Source organism: Amblyraja radiata, chromosome 2, assembly GCF_010909765.2.
Source record: "Amblyraja radiata isolate CabotCenter1 chromosome 2, sAmbRad1.1.pri, whole genome shotgun sequence".
NCBI classification, from domain to species: domain Eukaryota; kingdom Metazoa; phylum Chordata; class Chondrichthyes; order Rajiformes; family Rajidae; genus Amblyraja; species Amblyraja radiata.
In genome coordinates this window covers 131,813,309-131,836,502 of record NC_045957.1, presented here as the reverse complement: position 1 = coordinate 131,836,502, position 23,194 = coordinate 131,813,309, and the positions used below count along the sequence as shown (strand labels likewise).

The 23,194-nt window shown below is 44.8% G+C and overlaps 1 protein-coding gene across 1 annotated transcript in view; it reads right to left on the bottom strand.

Annotated features, from left to right (window-relative positions):
- The window catches only part of gpr158 (G protein-coupled receptor 158), a 636,863-nt gene that overhangs the window by 225,309 nt on the left and 388,360 nt on the right, over positions 1-23,194 (bottom strand). The window contains 1 exon segment of the mRNA XM_033015870.1: positions 5,258-5,472. Coding sequence (XP_032871761.1) covers positions 5,258-5,472 — 215 coding nt within the window.

The window sequence follows — 23,194 nt, the reverse complement described above, 5'->3', positions numbered from 1 at the left end:
TTAGAACAGAAAGCAAGGATTCTATTAGAAATTAGGTATGTAAGAGCATGGTGATTAAATGGATTCAAAGCCAAATTGCAAAATAGCCATCACAGCATAACAATCCCATAACAAAGGAGAGAAGAGACAAACATGTCGCCTGTTCTGCCTCTCATGATCAAACTGGCAGCATGACATGCAGGACACTAGGCTTCCATCAAGGTGACTAGCAGGGCATCAGGTGTGACCTGCTGAGGGATTGCTCGCTGGCTTTAGGCCGAATTATAGATTTATCGCAAATAAATTATGGAGTTTAAAATAGATTAGTGACCTTTAAATCTGTTCTTTGAGATACTGCAAGTAATTTGACAGGCAAGGAGAATGTTATCATTTCTTTTGAGTGCAATTGAGTACAAAATAGGTGGTTTCTGCTTCTGGTATATTGGGCATTGGTGAGGATAAGTGTTAAATACTGTACAGTATTAATCCGTTCATTTAGGGAAATAAGTAAAGATATTGGAAACACCGCAAAGCTGGTTTACTAGAGTAATATCTGTCATGGTTTCTCTTGTGAGACAAGGTTATATAGGCTAGCCTTGTATCCGCTGGAGTTTAAAAGAATGTGAGGTAACATAACATGATTGCAACATTCAAGATCTTGAGAGATCTTAAAAGGATGGCTGTGGAGAGGATGTTTCCTTTGATAGCAGATTCGAGAACTAGGAATCCTTGTTTAAAAGTAGAGTCACCACTAAAGAGAAAGGTGAGGTCATTCTTTTCTCTCTCAAAAGGTATGAGTCTGGTCTTCTCTTCATCAAAGGACAGAGGAGGCTTAGTCCTAGAACATTTTAAGACCAGAGTTAGAGACATTCCTAATAAATAAAGGGATAATTTGTGTGTGTGTGTGTGTGTGTGTGTGTGTGTGTGTGTGTGTGTGTGAATTTCACCGTACCTTCACGTACATTGTGACAATAAAGCATCTATCTATAATAAATCACTGATTTATTGTGGAGGAGTGTGAAATTGAGAGTATGATTAGATCAGACATGCTCTTATTGAATGGTGGAGCAGGTTTGTGGAGCTGAGTACTTCATCTCTATGGATAGCCCTGATGAACATGTTTACCTTATCTATCTGGTATACCAGGTAGTACAGAGAAGGTTCACCAGACTGATTCCTGGGATGGCAGGACTTTCATATGAAGAAAGACTGGATAGACTTGGCTTGTACTCACTAGAATTTAGAAGATTGAGGGGGGATCTTATAGAAACTTACAAAATTCTTAAGGGGTTGGACAGGCTAGATGCAGGAAGATTGTTCCCGATGTTGGGGAAGTCCAGAACAAGGGGTTACAATTTAAGGATAAGGGGGAAGTCTTTTAGGACCGAGATGAGAAAAACATTTTTCACACAGAGAGTGGTGAATCTGTGGAATTCTCTGCCACAGAAGGTAGTTGAGGCCAGTTCATTGGCTATATTTTAGAGGGAGTTAGATGTGGCCCTTGTGGCTAAAGGGATCAGGGGGTATGGAGAGAAGGCAGGTACAGGATACTGAGTTGGATGATCAGCCATGATCATATTGAATGGCGGTGCAGGCTCGAAGTACCGAATGGCCTACTCCTGCACCTATTTTCTATGTTTCTATGGTTCTATGATCATTATTGGCAACACAGTGGGATGGATAATACCAGTGCACTATTGCAAGACCAACCATGGTCCATACCTGAGAGTTCATGAGGAAGATTTGCTTTGGTCTGCGTATGGTTGCCAAAGTCAATGTACAGATTTATGACATCTTAGCAGGCTTAATAGCTCCTCTCAGTAAACAAATTCATGGCAGGAGAACATTTCTAATTACGAATCTTTGCAAACTAACAAGCTACCCATTTTCTTCTGTGTCTCTCTGCCGTGCCCTCTTACCACAGTGCTGCCTCTGTGGGCCTTTAATTGGGCAGCCATAACAGTTTTATGTACGCTGCCAGCATTAGGTTGCACACAGCTGCAGTCTCAGATAAAATAGCTGCACCCTGGACATTTTAATACAACTCATAATAAAACCGCATGCAATACTCTCCATGTCCAAGAATCCTCTCAGAAGCATGATAATTTAATCTAAGTAGTCGTATCCTGAAACCTCAGCAGATTGCCACTTCTTATTGTCCTATGGCTTGATAGTAATGGCAGAATGAGGGATTCAATTCAATGATTCAATGATACTTTATTGTCACGTATCTAGGTAACAAAAAGATGCAAAATGCTGGAGTAACTCAGCGGAACAGATAGTATCTCTGGGAAGAAGGAATGGGTGATGTTTTGGGTCGAAACATACCTAGGTACATGTCTATCCTGACTAAAATACCCCATCTAATCTAGTCCCATTTGCTCATATTTGGCTCATATCCTTCTAAACCATTTCTATCCACGTTCCTGCCCAATTGTCCTTTAAATGCTGCTTTAGTACTTGCCTCAACTACCTCTTCTGATAGATAGACACAAAATGTTGGAGTAACTCAGTGGGACAGGCAGCATCTCTGGAGAGACGGATTGGGTGATGATTCGGGTTGAGACCCTTCTTCAGACCTACTGGGTCTGATTAAAGGTCTCAACCCGAAACATCATCCATCCATTTCTTCCCAAAGATGCTACCTGTCCCGCTGAGTTACGCCAGCATTTTGCGTTGATTTTCTGTATAAACCAGCATCTGCAGTTCTGTCCTATACATACCTCTTCTGGTTGTTCATTCCATATACCCACCTAAGTGAAAAAGTTACTCCTCATGTTCCTTATAAATGGTGGATATCAGTGGTTAATGGCGCATCGAAGTGTTGAATAGTTATTCGTGGCTGAAAATCAGGGGATCCAGAAGCTGTACATTGACACTCAGGCATGCTGAGCAGCAAAGGGGAGGCAGAGAGTGGGAGAGCCCGGTGTAACAGACGCTTTGACTTTCCGGGTGAGCCTTCATCTAGAGGTTTAATCCTTAAATGGATCCTGTCTCCATGAGCAATAATTTAATTAAAATAGAACCACGATCAATTCTTTGCATTAAGATCTAAATTTATTGTCTGGAGGAGTTAGATATCACCCGGGAGCAGGAATGAACATAAAACTAAGATGCTTTAACTCCCACAGTACCCAGTTTCTGCAAAACACGAAGTATTATAAAGGGAACTGAAACTCCTCCTTCTTTCTTGCTTATCTTGCTGATTCAGTCATTCCTGCATAGAACATTCCACAATTCAGTGAAGCACACTGTAATATAACTCCACTTGTTCAGGATGTATCGGTATAAGCATTGCAAACTATATCCTTCATCTGTTCTTAACGTACTCAAAAAAAGGACTCTCTTTAGAGGCCTCACAATATTCTGCACTCTGCACTTTTACTCTGCCTCATATTTGACTGTCAGAGACTTTTTAGTGCTGCCAAAAAAGATTCTGTACTCAAATTCAAGATTAGAGTTTGAACCTACGATCTTCAGATGATCTCAGCGAGGCCAGAGTGACATCTGGCTACTAACAGAACTAAATCTTCACTGCAGGGAAGATTTACGAGGATGAGGGCAGAGATATATGAGGATGTTGCCAGGATTTGAGGGGCCTGAGCTACAGGCAGAGGTTGGGCAGGCTAGGACTTTATTCCCTGGAGTGCAGGAGGCTGAGGGGTGATCTTATAGAAGTATAGAAGATGGTGAAGGGAATAGACAGGGTCTGTTCCCAGAGTCTTTTACCCACAGTAGGGGAATCAAGAACCAGAGAACATAGGTTCAAGGGATAGGTGTGGAGGGATATGGTCCAAATGCGGCCAGGTTGACCGATAGTAGATGGGGCAACCTTGTTGACATGTGCGTTGGATTGAAAGGCCTATTTTAATGTTGTGTGACTGACTTCAGAACACTTCATTGGCCTTTCTGATCAACAGATTTTCTAGGTTCTGGTTCTTTTTATGTGCAATTGTATAGGTTAATAATATGACCCAACAAGAATAAGAGAACAATGACTAGATTTTTTTAAATCTGTTAAATATGGCCCTTGCTTTATCCTGCAAAAAAAAATATGTGATTGGCCTTCATGTGCAATCATTCAAGTGGACTAATTCTGGAAGGAATCACTAATGTAATTTCTAGTTTTATGCCCAGCTGAAACACAACAATGAAATTCTTATTTGCAGCAACACAACAGGTTTGTAAACACAATACTCAATAGATTTAATAATGACGCAAATAAAGCAAACAAAAGTTCAATTAAAAAAACAATATAGTGCGAAACAAAATAAACTACAAACAATTAGTGCAACCAAAGTAGTTCATACTTTAGTTAGAGTTTGTAGTGTTTGATGGCCTCATGGTTAATGGGAAAAGCTGTTTTGACCATGAAGCTACAGTTTTCAGACTCCTATAATTTATTTCCAAAGGCCAGGAGTGAAATGGGAGCAAGGCCAGGGTGGTGTGGGTCTCTGATGATGCTGGCTGCCTTTTTAAGACAGCACTTCCTATAGATCCCTTCAATGGTGGGGAGGCCAGTACTTGTGATGGACTGGGCAATGTTCAGCACTTTTTGCTGTCTTCTTCATTCCTGCGCGTTCGTGTTGCTAAACTAGGCCGTAATTCAACCAGACAATATGCTCTCTACTGTGCACCTGTAGAAATTCAAAGAGAGTATTCGTTGACCAACCAAATCTCCTCAATCTTCTAAGGAAGTCGAGGCTTTCTTTGTAATTGCTTCAATGTGCTGGGTCCAGGACAGATCTTCAGTTCTTAGACGATCCCCCACCGACCCATCAATGACGACAGGTTTGTGGATCTTTGGTTTTCCCCTTCTAAAGTCAACAATCAGTTCCTTGGTTTTACTGATGTTGAGACCAAGGTTGTTATTCAATTAAACCATCGATCGCCCTCCTCTGCTCTGACTTATCATTATCCATAATTCACCCAACAACATCGCAAATTTAAAGATAGAGGTGGAACTGTGTCCCACTACAGGGTTATGTGTATAGAGGAAGCTGAGCACACAAACCACTCAATGGTATTGCATGGTGAAGCAGACCCTTAGAAATTGGTTGTTTCTAAATATATTCCTGACAGTGATAATTGGATGAAATTGTCTCCATTGAATGTTTCATCTGATAGTTCTCACACCTATCTTTGCAAGTGGATCTGCAAGCACTACATAAAGATCCTTGCTGCGGCATGCATCATCCTGCAACAATTCAGCACCAAAATCCACAGTAAAGCATCAACCAACAGCACAAATGCAACGTTGAGGTGTCTAAACATTTACCTTGCACCTGCGAAAGTTGTAGACCACCAGCATAGCGATGAAATCCAACAACATGCAGAACGTTTGGAATGCGATAATGGCAATCCGCAGGTACTTGTCCGCCTCTGCATGGCAGGGGCTGTCGTCCTGACATGAGCTGCATCCGTTCCTGCACGGGAGGCATTCATACACACTTCCATGCTGGCTCTGCACAATGGCGTGCTCTTTAAACTTTCCTGAAAAATACAACGTAAACTTTCAGCTCCTAGAGGGAACTCAATGTTCTTCTCAGAAAGTTCTAAATCATGGATGAGCCAATATCTAATTTGAGGGGTTGTAAATTTATCAGGAATGTTCCCAGCATTAGAATCCAAAAAGAACAGAATGGACAGACATAAAACACTTGCAGTTTGAAGAAGGCTTCCGACCCGAGAAGTCACCTAGTGCTTTTCTCCAAAGATGTTGCCAGCCTGCTGAGTTACTCCAGCATTTTGTGTCTATCTTCGATGTAAACCAGCGTCTGCAGTTCCTTCCTACACATGAACTGTAATGACTAGTGGGGTGCCGCAGTTTTGTTCGCCTACTTTGAGGAAGGACATTCTTGCTATTGAGGGAGTGTAGCGTAGGTTCGCCAGGTTAACTTCAGGGATAGCGGGACTGACATATAATGAAAGAATGGATCGATTGGGCTTATATTCACTGGAATTTAGAAGGATGAGAGGGAATCTTATAGTAACATATAACATTCTAAAGGGATTGGACAGGCTAGATGCAGGAAAAATGTTCCCCATGTTGGGGGAGTCCAGAACCAGGGGTCACATTTAAGAATTGGCCATTTGGGACAGAGGTAAGGAAAAACTTTTTCAGCCAGAGTAGTGAATCTGTGGAATTCTCTGCCACAGAAGGCAGTGGAGGCCAATTCACTGGATGTATTCAAGAGAGAGTTAGATATAGTTCTTAGCATATGAGGACGTGGCGTTGAAGGATGAGATGCTGAAGCGAAGAAGTGGAATCCAAATAACCGAACGGAAACAACGCTGAAAAGCCAAATGACCGAAAGGGCCCAATGCCGAAAAGCCAAATAACCAAATGGACGCAAATGTATTGTGGTAGTCAAAATGTAATTGTTACAGTTGGTGTAAATATCTATGGAACCAATTTGGATTATTATTTTGTTAAATCAACTGAAAGTTCCAATCATACGGGGTTTGATTTTATATTCAGGAAAGTCCAAAACCAGCAAAGGAAAAGGAAAAATGATCCCCACCCTCCCGTTTACCCCGGCCAGTGATGTGATGGACGCGGGGGTCTGGACCAATCACTGACAAGTCCCGCCTCCCGGCTACGTCAGGTCCGTTATTTGGCTTTTTGGTGATGCATCCTTTCGGTTAGTTGGCTTTCAGAAGTCCCGCCCTTTCGGTTATTTGGCTTTTTGGCGATCCGCCCTTTCGGTGAATTGGCTTTTCGGCATCATTTCTGTTCGGTTAGTTGGCTTTTAGGCGTCTCGCCCTTTCGGTTATTTGGCTATTCGGCGTTGTGTCCGTTTGATTATTTGGCTTTTCGGCCTTGTGCCCTTTCGGTTATTTGGCTTTTCGGCGTAGTTTCGCTTAGTTATTTGGCTTCCACTTCTTCGCTTCGGCATCTCGTCCTTCGATGCCACGTCCGGGTACCATTCTTAGGGGTACTGAAATCAAGGGACATGAGGAAAAAGCAGGAACAGGGTACTGATTCTGGATGATCAGCCATTATCATATTGAATATTGGTACTGCCTCGAAGGTGCCAAATGGCCTACTTCTGCACCTACTTTCTATGTTTTTTAGGAACAGAATGGAATTGGGTGGCACAGTGGTGCAGCTGACCTTACAACACCAGAGATGCGAATTTGATCCTGACCTTGGGTGTAGTCCGTGCAGAGTTTGCACGTTCTCCCTGTGTTCACGTGGGTTTCCTGCGGATACTTAGCTTTCCTCTCACATCCCAAAGACGTGTGGGTTAGTAGGTGAGTTGGCTTCTGTAAATTGTCTAGATCATGTAGGAGAGTGGTTGCAAAGTGGGATAAGATAGAACTAGTGTAAAGGGGTGATGGTTGGGGCAGACTCGGTGGGTTGAAGGGCCTGTTTCCGTGTCGTATCTTTAGACGGGCCGACCGGTTGCCAATAAGAGATCCAGTCAGGAGCAGCAGAACTGAATTTTTAGGTCAAAATGTAATACTGAAACAAAATGTTGCTTGTGAAATGGGAAGAGATCCAAAACAAACCCAATTTGTTTGGAGCCAGCTCACTTTCTCCCTTATTAATCTGAGATGGCAAATTAAGGCTTGCGATTCATGATATGGTCTGTACATGGCTGATAAAATGCAGAAACCAGCAGGTATAACATGTAACATTTAGTGTGCTGGATTGAGCAGTGGTAGCTGTGGGCCCCAGAGGGGTCTTGCAGCCACTGGGGGCCTCATCTCGTCTCGTCTCGGATGCACACGCATATTCCACCAAGATGCAGTACAGAACGCCACAGGAGATCTTCTTCCCTGTGCCTATCAAACTATACATCTACCCACTCCCCCTTTTTAGTGGGGTAGACTGACTCCACCCTCCCCCCCCCCCCCCCTCTTTCACCAATCTTTGTACGTCCCCAATCCTTTCCACTCGTCTCTTTAATAGATAATCGACAATAGGTGCAGGAGTAGGCCATTTGGCCAGCACCGCCATTCAATGTGATCATGGCTGATCATCCACAATCAGTACCCCAATCCTGCCTTCACCCCATATCTCCTGACTCTGCTATCTTCAAGAGCCCTATCTAGCTCTCTCTTTAAAGCACCCAGAGAACCGGCTTCCACCGCCCTCTGACGCAGAGAATTCCACAGACTCACAACTGTGTGAAAAAGTTTCCACATCTTCGTTTTAAATGGCTTACCCCATATTCTTAAACTGTGGCCCCTGGTTCTGGACTCCTCCAATATCGGGAACATGTTTCCTGCCTCTAGCGTGTCCAAACCCTTAATAACCTTATATGTTTCAATAAGATTCCCTCTCATCCTTCTAAATTCCAGAGTGTACAAGCCCAGCCGCTCCATTCTCTCAGCATATGACAATCCCGCCAGCCTGGGAATTAACCTTGTGAACCTACGCTGCACTCCCTCAATAGCAAGAATGTCCTTCCTCAAATTAGGGGACCAAAACTGCACACATTACTCCAGGTGTCGTCTCACTAAGGCCCTGCACAACTGCAGAAGGACCTCTTTGCTCGTATTCACAACTCCTCTCATAGAAACATAGAAACATAGAAAATAGGTGCAGGATTAGGCCATTCGGCCCTTCGAGCCTGCACCGCCATTCAATATGATCTTGGCTGATCATCCAACTCAGTATCCTGTACCTGCCTTCTCTCCATACCCCCTGATCCCTTTAGCCACAAGGGCCACATCTAACTCCCTCTTAAATATAGCCAATGAACTGGCCTCAACTACCTTCTGTGGCAGAGAATTCCAGAGATTCACCACTCTCTGTGTGAAAAATGTTTTCCTCGTTATGAAGGGCACCATGACATTTGCTTTCTTCACTGCCTGCTGTATCTGCATGCTTACTTTCAATGACTGATGAACAAGGACCCCCAGATCCCGTTGTAATTCCCCTTTTTCCAACTTGACACCATTTAAATAAAAATCTGCCTTCCTTTTTTGCTACCAAAGTGGATAACCTCACATTAATTCACATTAAACTGCATCTGCCATGCATCTGCCCGCTCACCCAACCTTCCAAGTCACCCTGCCTTCTCATAGCATCCTCCACACAGTTCAATCTGCCACCCAGCTTTGTGTCATCTGCAAATTTGCTAATGTTACTTGAAATCCCCTCATCTAAATCATTAATATATATTGTAAATAGCTGCGGTCCCAGCACTGAGCCTTGCGGTATGTCACTAGTCACTGCCTGCCATTCTGAAAGGGACCCGTTAATCCCTACTCTTTGTTTCCTGTCTGCCAACCAATTTTCTATCCCTAAAGCCATGTGCTCTAATTTTGCCCACAAATCTCCTCTGTGGGATCTTATCAAATGCTTTCAGAAAGTCCAGGTACACTACATCCACTGGCTCTCCTTTGTCCATTTTCTTAGTTACATTCATTTCATGTTTCATGTATTTTGTGTTTTATGACTGTTGGCAAATCAATCTCCCTCCTGGGATGAATAAAGTTCTATCGAATTGTATCGCATGTCCATGGAAATGCAGAATTCCGAGTTGAGCTGGAGTCAGATATCACTGTCCCACTCTCCCATTGGGCTCAACAAGGGAGCCCAGCATCAGAACAATGACATGCTGAGGAAGGGGACTGGAGGCATTTTACATTAGGTCTTTATTTGATGTCAGGGCTGTAACAACATCAGGAAAGAGAGGTATTGGAGCTGATGAAGGTTCCTGACCTGAAATGTCACCTATCTATCTCCTCCAGATATACAGCCTGACCTGCTGAGTTACTGCAGCACTTTGTGCTTTGTGCATGCTATTTTGTTTATATAAACTACATGATAATTTTATGTTTAAGATGGAACTGCAGATGTTGGAAAATCAAAGGTAGACAAAAATATTGGAGAAACTCAGCGGGTGAGGCAGCATCTATGGAGCGAAGGAAATAGGCGACGATTCGGGTCGAGACCCTTCTTCAGACTGATGTGGGGGTGGGAAGAAGAAAGGAAGAGGTAGAGACAGTGGACTGTGGGAGAGCTGGGAAGGGGAGGGGAAAGAAGGAGAAAGCAGGGACTACCTGAAATTGGAGAAGTCAATGTTCATACCGCTGGGGTCTAAACTACCCAAGCGAAATATGTGGTGCTGCTACTCCAATTTACGGTGGGCCTCACTCTGGCCATGGAGAAGGCCCAGGACAGAAAGGTCGGATTTGGAATGGGAGGGGGAGTTGAAGTGCTGAACCACTGTGAGATCAGGTTGGTTATTGTGAACCGAGCGGAGGTGTTGGGCAATCGATCGCCAAGCCTACGCTTGGTCTCACCGATGTACAGCAGCTGATACATAGAGCAGCGGATGCAATAGATGAGGTTATAGGAGCTGCAGGTGAACCTCTGCCTCACCTGAAAAGACTGCTTGGGTCCTTGGAAGGAGTCAAGGGGGGAGGTAAAGCGACAAGTGTAGCATTTCTTTCGGTTGCAAGGGAAACTGCCAGGAGAAGGGGTGGTTTGGGTGGGAAGGGACGAATTGACCAGGGAGTTACGGAGGGAGCAGTCTCTGCGGAAAGCCAAAAGGAGAGGAGATGGGAAGATGTGACCAGTGGTGAGATCCTGTTGGAGATGGCAAAAATGTGGGAGGATTATTTGTTGTATGTTACGGCTGGTAGGGTGGAAGGTGAGGACTAGGGAGACTCTGCCCTTGTTACGAGTGGGGGGATGGGGAGTGAGAGCAGAGTTATGGGGTATAGAAGAGAGCCTCATCTATAGCAGAAGAGGGGAAGCCACATTCCCTAAAGAATGAGGACATCTCCGATGCCCTGGTTTGATAATTTGATTATTATTTGTTAATGTATCAATGAGCTTTAATTCCATTTATTCATATTTCGTTTTCATTGCATTAATACTATTTCTTTCTTTTATAATGTTTACATTTATTTGAATATTTTCTTTAGTATTCGTGACAGAGAAACTTAAAAAGAGTTCACAAGTTCATAAGCGGTAGGAGCTGAATTAGGACATCAAGACTACTCTGCCATTCAACCATGGCTGAATTATCTTTACCTTTCAACCCCATTCTCCTGCCTTCTCGCCATAACCCTTGGCACACATAAACCCCTATCTCACGGTGCGAGTCCACCCACGAGTGATCCCGAGTTAAAAACAAATCAAACTCGTGGTGATCACGTAGAATTAACGTAGCGGGAACGTTGGAGCTCGTGGACGTAACTTAGTGACTCGTAACGCTAACGGCAGGTACTCAGGAAACTTGTTAACTCGTGAAAATTTTTGTTGAAACAAAGTTGAAAGATTTCCACGAATCAAATTTACTCTTGAAGGAAAAATTTGAAACTTTTAAACTCGTTGTAATACCGTAGTAGCCCATGAGTTTAACGTAGTGACTCGTGAGTTTGCCGTATTAACTCGTGGGTACTATCAGTATTTTTAGGTTGTTTTTTGTGTTTATGTGTGGAAGCTGTCGGTTTTAATCAGCATTGTCTAAGGCCCATCGTTAAAATGCATCAGTCTCTGTGATATTGGAGTCAATTCTCCTCAACTGCTTGGCGTTAACGGAGAGCTCCCGAAGCAGAAGGCGTCCCGAGATGAATAATGAGATGTTTCACTTAACTAAACACAAGGCCGGACGGCAAACACATATCAAAAGTTAAACTCTGCGCCCGGTTGGAGAGTGGAGATGGTGGAAGAGGAGACAGTTCACATACACCAGCGTCAAATACAGTCCAGAGAATTCATGCAGCTACGCAGTAGGGGAAAAAAAGTGGACCAAAAATATATTCCACTCGGTAACCCGCCCCAGACCTGAATGCCAAAAAATACCGATAAATAAATGAACGTGATTTTAAATATCCAGCTGTTATATACACCCTGAAAGTTTTAACATATAGGTCAAATAAGAAAATGGTGTAAGCTCCAAAGACATGGGTAGGTTAATGGGCTTGGTGTAAATGTCAATGTGCGGGGATCGCTGGTCGGTGCGGTTTCGGTGGGCCGAAGGGCCTGTTTCCGCGCTGTATCTGTAACACCTGTGGGGCAGTGGGGAAATAGGCCCAGAAATTTCAGTAGTGTGAAGAAGGGTCTGGGCCCGAAACATGGGGGACAATAAATAGGAAGAGCGGCGTGCTCTGTAACTTTGTGCTGAAGAGAACATCTAAGCTTTGTCTTTCATTCAGAGGGCGGGCGGGCTGGGGTGACTGTTGACCTCTGAAAACTTTGTTTCCCAGGGCTGGGGTGAGTGTGAAAGGGGTAGTTTCTGGGCAGATCTGCCCAAACAGCAATGTTTTGAGCCGCTGCTTTTTATACAGTTTAAGTCGCGACGGTGGGACGGCTGCTCTGACGGACATGCTGGGTGAGTAGAGAGACACACACTGCTCTCCCTCTGGTCTACGGACCTTGCTGTCGGGGGGAAAAAAATAATGTTAATGATCAATTTACCTAATCATTTTGATAGACGTTTATCAACGTTCAGATGAGAGATAAATTAAGGGAATAAAACAATCTTACTAGACACAAAAAGCTGGAGTAACTCAGCCAAGCTGGCAGCATCTCTGGAGAGAAGGGTCGAAACTTTTTTTCAGTCTGAAGAAGGGAGTCGACCAGAAACGTCACCCATTCCTTCTCTCCAGAAATGCTGCATGTCCCGCTGAGTTACTCCAGCGTTTTGTGTCTGTCTTCGGTGTAAACCAGCATCTGCAGTTCCTCCCGACACAAAACAGCCTATGCCTTTCAATGATTGATGCAGTTCAAATAGACTTTTGAATGCAATTTTGGAAGGATTGTTTCTTGAAACAAACTGCTCTAAAGGTTTGAAGGAAGGAATTGCAGATACTAGTTTAAACCAAAGATAGACACAAAATGATGGACTAACTCAGCTGGTCAGGCAACATCTCTGGAGAAAAGAAATAGGTGATGTTTCGGGTCGAGATCGTTCTTCAGTCTGGGTCTTTTTATAGTGAAAAAAAACTGCATGACATCACTTTTACCATGTGATGATTTTTCCACACGTCGGTAGTCGTTGTTGGCTCAAGAGTAACTCGGGAGAGGAACTTGGTAACTCGGGAGAGGAATTTGGTAGATCGCAGAAATGAGAAGTAAACGTCAAACTTAGACATACACGCGGGAACTTGTTGAAACTCGTGAACATAAACTTGGAATCTCGTAGACAACCACGAGTTTGATTTTTTCTTTCACTCGGGATCACTCGTGGGTGGACTCGCACCGTGAGACAGGGCCATAACTAATCACGAATCTGCCAATCCCCATCTTAAAAATATCCATTGACTTGGCCTCCTCGGCCTTCTGTACCAATGAATTCCACAGATTCAGCACCCTCTGACTAAAGAAACTCCCCCTCATCTCATTTCTCAAGCTACGTCCTTTTATTATGGTCTCTGATCCCAGACTCTCCCACTAGTGGAAACATCCTCTCCACATCCAGAGTCTAGAAGCCTCTGACAAAGGTGAGGTACCAGTGACTGCCAGGATGTTTCAGGGTCAGCGATATATATGAGCGTTTGCCCTGCATCAGCCAAGATCCAATTTGATTTCCAGAACCTACATACCAATGCATCTACATTGAAGCCTACATGCAAGAATTTTAGTTTGATAGAAAATATCAAAAGCCCAGAGCCATAGCTAAATAACTGTCTAATTCACTGCACAATGGTACTTTTCCAAAACATAGTTATATAAAACATGAACATTTGCTTCCTATGATGCAATATCACAGACCTCTGTCAGGTCATCGATGTTATGCAGAGAAATCTCCTAAATTAATAGTGAGCTGTACTCATTAACTTTTCATCTTGTGCTAGTGGACCTTTATGTGTCAAAAACCATTGAAATCTGGGAAATACAGTCGGCTTCAATAAGTTTGTTATGTATGCAGACAGGAATAAAAAAGGTCATTGATTTTGCTGTTCTAAGATTTATAATCTGCTGGTTTCTGGTAAGTTTCAATAAACAACCTAATTCCCACCCACTTGAGCCAATCAACCTAATGCTTTTGACGTCCATCAGAGATTCTCACAAAAAGATAACTTGCAATTAATTTTTGATATATGCACGATGAAAAAATGCCAGGCTGTAGTATGTAGTGTGCATCTAAATTGCATTAGTCTGATAGACGAAAATGGAAAGAGATTACAGTGGAGCAAATGTCAGGCGTAATATAAAGGTATCTTTGGTATCTTACTTTGGCATTTACAGTCTGGGTCAATTCCATATTTCCAAGGATTGTCAGTCTCCAAATGTCTCAATCCTGGTAATCTCACCATTTAAATACTAGATTATTTGAATTAGAAATAAATATCAAAGCATTCCAATTGAACAGGGTGAAAAAAACCATTGTTGTACAGTAATGACTTCAACAATTTTACAGGTTGTACATGTGATTATTTCTGTGCACAATCTGCAGTGCATCTGACCTTAATGCAGGGTCAGACACGTGAATAATGCTACAAGACTGATTTTTTAACATTTAGTTCAGTTTAGTTTAGAGATACAGCGTGGAAACAGGCCCTTCGGCCCACTGAGTCCATGCCGACCAACGTTCCCCACACACTAACACTATCCTACACACACTAGGGACAATATACAATTTTACCAAACCAATTAACTGGCAAACCTGTCTCAACTGGCAAACCTGTATGTCTTTAGTGTGTGGGAAGAAATTGAAGATCCCGGAGAAAACCCACGCAGGTCACTGGAAGAACGTACAAACTCCATACAGACAGCACCCGTAGTCAGGATCAAACACGGTTCTCTGCAGCTGTAAGGCAGCAACTCTACCACTGTGCCACCATGCCTTTAATTCTACTAATCAAAAGTGGATTCCGAAAACATTGGTAACACAATTATTACAAAACAACAAAGAGTAAGCAGATGAAAGCATAGGGTTCTCATTCTGACAATGATCTAGTGCACTGAGCGTCTGCCAACTGAATACCGCAATGCTCAGGATGCTACAGACTTGCCTGGCATTCACCATATGCTGCCATCTCTGCCTCACTGATCATCTACTCCCCATAGTGTGAAAGCCACTCACAGCACAGATACCACTAAAATAATCAATTGCCTGGGGTGAAACATAGAAACATAGAAAATAGGTGCAGGAGTAGGCCATTCGGCCCTTCGAGCCTGCACCGCCATTCAATATGATCATGGCTGATCATCCAACTCAGTATGCCATACCTGCCTTCTCTCCATACCCCCTGATCCCTTTAGCCACAAGGGCCACATCTAACTCCCTCTTAAATATAGCCAATGAACTGGCCTCAACTAGCTTCTGTGTGAAGATTACCTTTGCCATATTTTCCCTCTTGTCTATGGTAGCCTTTTACATTGAGTCATAGGGTGATACAACGTGGCCCAACTTGCCCACACCGGCTAACGTGTCCCAACTACACCAGTCTGCATTTGGTCCAGATCCCTCCAAGCCTGTCCTATCCATGTACCTCTCTAACTGTTTCTTAAATGTTGGGATAGTCCCTGTCTCAACTACCTCCTCTGGCAACTCGTTCCATACACCCAGCAATCCCTGTGTGAAAAAAATTACCCTTCAGATTCCAATTAAATCTTTTCCCCTTCATCTTGAACCTACGTCGTCTGGTCCTCAATTCACCTACTCTGGACAAGAGACTCTGTGCATCTACCCAATCTATTCCTCTCATGATTTTATACACCTCTATAAGATCACCCCTCATCCTCTTGTGCTCCAAGGAATAGTCCCAGCCTACTCAACCTCTCCCTATAACTCAGATTCTCTAGTCCTGGCAACATCCTCATAAATCTTCTCTGTACCCTTTCCAGATTGCAACATTTTTCCTGTAACATGGTGCTCAAATGTGAACACAATACTCTAAATGCAGCGTCACCAACGTCTTATATAACTGAAACATGACCTCCCAACTTCTCTACTCAATACTCTGACTGAAGCCAATGTGCCAAAAGCCTTTTTGACCACCTTATCCACCTGTGACTCTACCTTCAAGGAACCATGCACCTGCACTGCTAGATCCCTCTGCTCTACAACACTCCCCAGAGCCCTATCATTCACTGTGTAGGTCCTGCCCATGTTAGATTTCCCAAAATGCTACACATCACATTTCCCTGTATTAAATTCCATCAACCAATCCTCGGCCCATCTGGCCAATCGATCAAAATTGCTGCAATTTTTCACAACCATCTTCACTATCTGCAAAACTGCCCACTTTTGTATCATCAGCAAACTTACTAATCTTGCCCTGTCTGCTCTCATCCAAATCATTGATGTAGATGACAAACGGTAACGGGCCCAGCACCGAACCCTGAACCCCCCTCTACCCTCAAGCTCTGTGCCAAACAACTGGCACCAGTCCACACAGCAATTTTCAATCGGTCCCTGCAAACCTGCACTGTCCCTGCCTGCTTCAGTCTCCACTATTGTTCCTGTACCCAAAAAGCCAAGGATTACTGGTCTTAATGATTACAGGCCTGTCGCATTGATCTCTGTAATCATGAAGACCCTTGAAAGACTTGTGCTGGCCCACCTGAAAAATATCACAAACCCCCTCTTGGACCCACTGCAGTATGCATACCAGGCAAATAGATCAGTGGTTGATGCAGTCAACCTAGGCCTGCTTTTCATCCTCCAACACCTAGACCGCCAGGAGACCTATGCAAAGATTTTGTTTTGGGGATTTTAGCTCTGCATTCAACACCATTGTGCCAGAGCTACTACACTCCAAACTCTCCCAGTTGACTGTGCCTGAACCCCTCTGTCAGTGGATCATCAACTTCCTGACAGACAGGAAGCAGCATATGAGGCTGGGAAAGCACATCTCGGATGTGCAGACCGTCAGCATAGGAGCACCGCAAGGCTGCATTCCTTCCTCTCTCCTCTACTCTTTCTACACCAATGATTGCACTACCACTGACTCCTCGTTCAAGCTTCTCAAGTTTGTGGACGACACAACCCTGATTGGACTGATCCAGGATGGGGAGGAATCTGCCTACAGACAGGAAGTGGCACAGCTGGCGTCCTGGTGTCATCGCAACAACCTGGAGCTCAATGCTCTTAAGACAGTGGAATTGATTGTAGACTTTAGGAGAGCTCCCCCTCCCCTCACCCCACTCACCATCAACAACACCAAAGTCACATCTGTGGAGTCTTTTAAGTTACTTGGAACCATCATCTCGAGGGACCTTAAATGTGAGGCCACCATCGACTCCACAGACAAAATGGCCCAACAGAGGATGTTCTTAATGCGACAGTTGAGGAAGCACAATCTGCCACAGGCAATGATGGTCCAGTTTTATTCTGCCATCATAGAGTCTGTCCTCACCTTCTCCATCATGGTCTGGTTTGGCTCAGCCACCAAGCACGACATCCGGAGGCTGCAGAGCATCATTCGATCAGCAGAGAAGATTATTGGCTGCAACCTTCCCTCCATTGATGAATTGTACACTGCAAGGGCCAGGAAGCGAGCGGGCAAGATCATCTCTGACCCCTCTCACCCTGGCCACAAACTCTTTGAATCACTTCCCTCCAGAAGGCGACTCCGGATTGTCAAAGCTGCCACAGCCAGACATAAAAACAGCTTTATTCCATGCGCAGCAGCTCTACTCAACAGCCAAAAGTCTGTTGTTTCTTTGTGCTCTGGTATTTTATTTCCTTCTTCACATGTTTAAATTATAATGTTTTATTTTTAATTGTCTGCTGTATATCGTGTTGTTACTTGCGAGCAAAGCACCAAGGCAAATTCCTTGTGTGTATACATATTTGGCTAATAAAATGTATTCAATTCAATTCAATTCAGCAGTTGTGGGCTTTGCATGGACTTCCATTACAGTGACGCACTTCCTAAAAACTTTAAATAATCCCTAAATGTTATGATTTTTTAAAAATTCAATCAGAAAATATATATTTGAGCACTGATATTCACAGATGAAAGTCCTTACTTGATACTTAACAGTATAATATTCTCTGTGGTTAAATTAAATCAATACTTTCAGTGGTAGGTTGAAAAAATGAGTACCATCGGCCTCCATGCAAAGTAAAGGGCCTGTCCCAGGAGCATGCGACCTGCATGCGGCAAGTGCGACCAAACCGGAAGCGGGGGCCACGCGGAGGTCGAGTGATCCATGTACAGGGCCGGTCCCACCAGCATGTGCCTGCATGCGGCGAGCGCGACCAAACCGGAAGCGGGGGCCGCGCGGAGGTCGAGTGAGTGACGTGAAGTTCGAGCGAAGTCCGCGGGAAGTTCGCGCGTGATGTACGGCGTCAAGACGCTGCGTACGGCCTCAAGACGCTGCGTACGGCTTCGAAACGCTGCGCACGCCCATCGAGGCGGTGTGTACGGCGTCGAGGCTGCTGCTGGCCCGCAGGCCGTTGCCGCGCGGAATTTTTGAACGGTCAGTTTTTCGGAGCCCCGCGCGATGTCGGGACCAGCTCCGCACAACTCCATACAGCTCCGGCGATCGAAGTGGGACCGGCCCCGCGAGGCCGTACGGCTCAAGCGACCACGTTAGGTCGCGCTTACCGCATGGAGTCGCATGCTCGTGGGACAGGCCCTTAATTGTTCATGTTAAGACTTTCCTCAGGTGGAGCCACACTATTTTCTGATTACAGGGGTCTCCTCTGCTCCACACTCATTTTCCAGGGTCAGGTTTCCTGCACATTCATGGAGGACAGACAACAGATTTAATACCACCAGGTTCACAGTGGGACGGCATCACCTGAGGCACTGAGGGACCTTAAAGAGGTGAAAGCCCCACTCCATCCATCTGCAGCCATTAAAAAAAAGAGTCCCCTGATTGAATTGACCAAGATTAGGGCTTTAAATAGTTGTACTTGAGGCTTGTAGGGATCTTGTCTCTAAACTTCCATACAATGCAGATATCACAAGAGTTCTGGCACGTTGAGAGAATCAGGAAGTTTCCTTGCAGCTCATGTACCAGAGCTCCAGTGGAATTACCACTGAAGTCAGCATGGAGGGTTCCCAATAGTCATCAAACAGTACAGATTAGAGCTGTTTGGATTTTAATGGCCCATGGCCATGAAATTAGAATTCCCTCAAATAATCTCCATTGGAATACTAAATCCATGGTGTTGACTTAAAGATTCTTGTTATGAACTTAAATCTACAATCTACACCGACCAAGGTGAATTTCTAAGCCCATGTTTATGGAAGGAACCTACAGTGTCTTTCTGAAATCTGCTAGTTCATTTCCCCATCCTCTGTACCTCCAAAGTTCAGCTCCTTGAGCTGTGGCCAATTTCTCAATGCACGAGCGGTCCCTTAAGTTTACCTTCCCTTCCATGAGGAAAGACATTCTTGCCATAGAGGGAGTACAGAGAAGGTTCATCAGACTGATTCCTGGCATGGCAGGACTGTCATATGAAGAAAGACTGGATAGACTCGGCTTGTACTCGCTAGAATTTAGAAGATTGAGGGGGGATCTTATAGAAACTTACAAAATTCTTAAGGGGTTGGACAGGCTAGATGCAGGAAGATTATTCCCGATGTTGAGGAAGTCCAGAACAAGGAGTCACAGTTTAAGGATAAGGGGGAAGTCTTTTAGGACCGAGATGAGAAAATCATTTTTTACACAGAGAGTGGTGAACCTGTGGAATTCTCTGCCACAGAAGGTAGTTGAGGCCAGTTCATTGGCTATATTTAAGAGGGAGTTAGATGTGTCCCTTGTGGCTAAAGGGATCAGGGGGTATGGAGAGATGGCAGGTACAGGATACTGAGTTGGATGATCAGCCACGATCATATTGAATGACGGTGCAGGCTCGAAGGGCCGAATGACCTACTCCTGCACCTATTTTCTATGTATCTATGTTTCTATCGGTGTTCAACGCTGCCAGCTGTCATGACCAGTTTACATTGCAGAGTTTAGCTGCTAAACTAAAGCTAAACTATGTGACAACCAGGTTGGTGTCTAGGTGACAACCCAATGGACCACTCACCATTTCCAATCACAAAAGGGAAGGTGCAATCGTGAAGAAAAGACAAAAGGCCCTTTATTTTTCACCGTAAAGTAACGGGGAATTAAACAATAAGATGAATGAAATTCTATTGCAGAAGCATGAACAAGACTTGGAAGAAAAATCTTGGAAACAAGAGTCGAATAAACATGTAATGTTCATCTTCAGTGGAGCATACAGAGAATTCATTACTCTGACAACAAACCAGTCTATTTTACTTCGGAGTCACGTGTGACTACGTGAAGAACCCCGCCAAGACGCATGCGTGTCATATCGCTTCACGCTTGCGAAACGACAGGCGGGGTGGAGTGTACCCCGCAGCGGTAAGTTTGAAACCGCGACCTGCAGGTAAGAAATTTACTGTGCGGTAGTTTTGTTCCCCGCGCTGTTTTTTCACAGGGGGGGAAGCTGGACAAAATAGTGTCCACAAGTGCTGCGAGTGAAGCTGGCTGGGGAGGACCGCGAAGTTGCGGGAGCCAGCAGCAGCTGAAGGCACAAGTCCCGTAAGGGATCAGCTGTGCCGACTTTTGGTCCCGCGCCGGCCAGAACACCACGGCCAGGCGGGAGACTATTCAGATGGGGCCGTCGACTTTTGACAAGTCGAAAACGGCAGGAGACGGGGTGGAACGACGTTCCCCCGTAGCGACAATTTTAACTTGGACCTGCGTTTTTGTGCTTTCCCATGCTGATTACAGGTGGAGAAACCAACGGGCTGCAACAAAGCTGGTGGGCTAGATGGGATCAGCTGTGCCCGATGTCGCCTCCGCACCGGCCAGATCCACTCCACGGAAGGGCAGTAAGGACAAAGCTGGTGTGGGAGGACCGCGGTGCAGCGGGCAGCCAGCAGCAGCCAGCGGCACTCGGATCACCGATAGTGGGATCAGCTGTGCCCGATGTCGCCTCCGCACCGGCCAGATCCACGCGGCCGGGCGGTAAGGCTAGACACAAAAACAAACAAGGTCGTGAACTCAGAGGAGTCCGACTTTGAACAACCGCGGGCGGCCAGCGCCCGAGAGCGCTGGAGCCGGATGGAGCGGTGCATGGAGCATTTGCTCCAACGTGACAGACTCCGGAAGATGGAGTCGGGTCACTGTGGGCCCTATGATAAACCCACAGCAGTACCTCTTGAAGGGCTGCACAGTGCTTCTACCGCATCAGAGGGGAGCACTGAGGGTCAGTTCTGGGTTGACCTGGAAGAGGGGTCCGCAGAAGGAAAGACAAGTGTGCAAGGGGTGCAGGAACAAGAGAACCTACTGGAACCCACTACAGCCAAAGACAGCACCCTACGCACCCACCAGCAGAACTGGTGAAAGCTCGAAGGCCCGGTACTCAAAACATGAGTCTTTTTTAGGCCATGGCCCAGGCCGGCCTTCTTGGAAGATGCGGGGACCTCCAACGCCAACCAAACCGAAAATCCAGACACCAGCGCAACAACAGCAGCGAAGAACCTACAAGAAGCAGTAAACCTGCCACTGGTAACTATGGAGGTAGGTTGGTCTGGTTCCCTACAAAATACAGGGAGCATGGAGGTTGGGTGGAGATTACACTCTTTTCTGAAGGCATGGAGCATGTTAACAACCGATACTTACATCTTAAGCAGTATCCAGGGATATACAATAGAGTTTATACACAAGTACAGCCCTCCAGTTCAACATATACTGAACCGAATGTTCGTGCCTTCTGATAAAGAAAAATCAAAAGCGCAAGCTGAACTGGAGCGGCTTTACATAAAAGGTGTAATTGAGAAAACTCAACACGAACCATTAGAATGCGTGTCGAATATATTTATCAAAAACAAAAAAGATGGTGGTTGTCGCATCATCATAGATCTGACAAAATTGATACCTTTTTTACTGCTAAACAATTAATTTCCAAAGGTTACTTCATGGCCAGCATCGATTTAAAAGATGCTTACTATTCAGTGCCTATACGAGGTGACCACAGATGTTACTTAAAATTCAACTGGATGGGACAACTCTGGCAGTATAAAGCACTGCCAAATGTGTTATCATCAGCCCCAGGCTGTTCACAAAAATTTTGAAACCAGCCCTAGCGTCTCTACGGAAACGTAAACACATGGTCATGGCATATTTAGATGACATACTCATTGTGGGCAAAACTTTGGAATTGGCCAAACAAACTGTAACAGCCACAAAACAGTTATTTGGAAAACTGGGATTTATTATCCATCCAGTTAAATCTAAACTAACGCCTTCCACTACTATGGACTATTTGGGGTTTCACCATTGACTCAGTTCACATGTCGGTGACTCTGCCTAAGGGAAAGGCTAGAGATTTAATAGAGGCTTGCAATAACCTCATTGACATCAGCAAACCATCCATCAGATTGGTAGCAAAAGTAATTGGCAAAATGGTGGCTGCCTTTCCAGCCACACAATTTGGACCTCTACATTACCTAAACTTACAGAGAACAAAAATACAAGCACTCTAAATTAATGCAGGTCACTTTGACAGACCTATGAAACTACCAATCAAGCTAAAATGGAACTAAAATGGTGGATAGATAACATCTGGCTTTGTTCCAATCCAATCATTGTCAGTAACCCTTCCATGGTACTACAAACTGATGCCAGTGCACTTGGGTGGGGAGCCACCAATACCATCACCAGCTGTGGAGGTAGATGGACTGCTCAGGAGGCATCATTATTACTCACACTGGGCATAAAGTACCTGGAAATGTTGGGTGCATTACATGGCCTAAAGTCATATTGTACTGGGTCATATCACCAGCATGTTAATAATAATAATAATAATGGATGGGATTTATATAGCGCCTTTCTAATACTCAAGGCGCTTTACATCGCATTATTCATTCACTCCTCAGTCACACTCGGTGGTGGTAAGCTACTTCTGTAGCCACAGCTGCCCTGGGGCAGACTGACGGAAGCGTGGCTGCCATTCTGCGCCTACGGCCCCTCCGACCACCACCAATCACTCACACACATTCACACACAGGCAAAGGTGGGTGAAGTGTCTTGCCCAAGGACACAACGACAGTATGCACTCCAAGCGGGATTCGAACCGGCCACCTTCCGGTCGCCAGCCGAACACTTAGCCCATTGCACCATCTGTCGTCCCGATGTTAGACTACAGATAGACAATACCACCGTGGTAGCATACATTAACCCCATGGGTGGAAACAAATCGACATCATGTGACAATCTGGCTAATACAATTTGGCAATGGTGTATCCAGAGAGATATTTGGATATCAGCCACTTACCTACCAGGAAGACTAAATTTAGTGGCAGACACCAGGTCACGCAAATT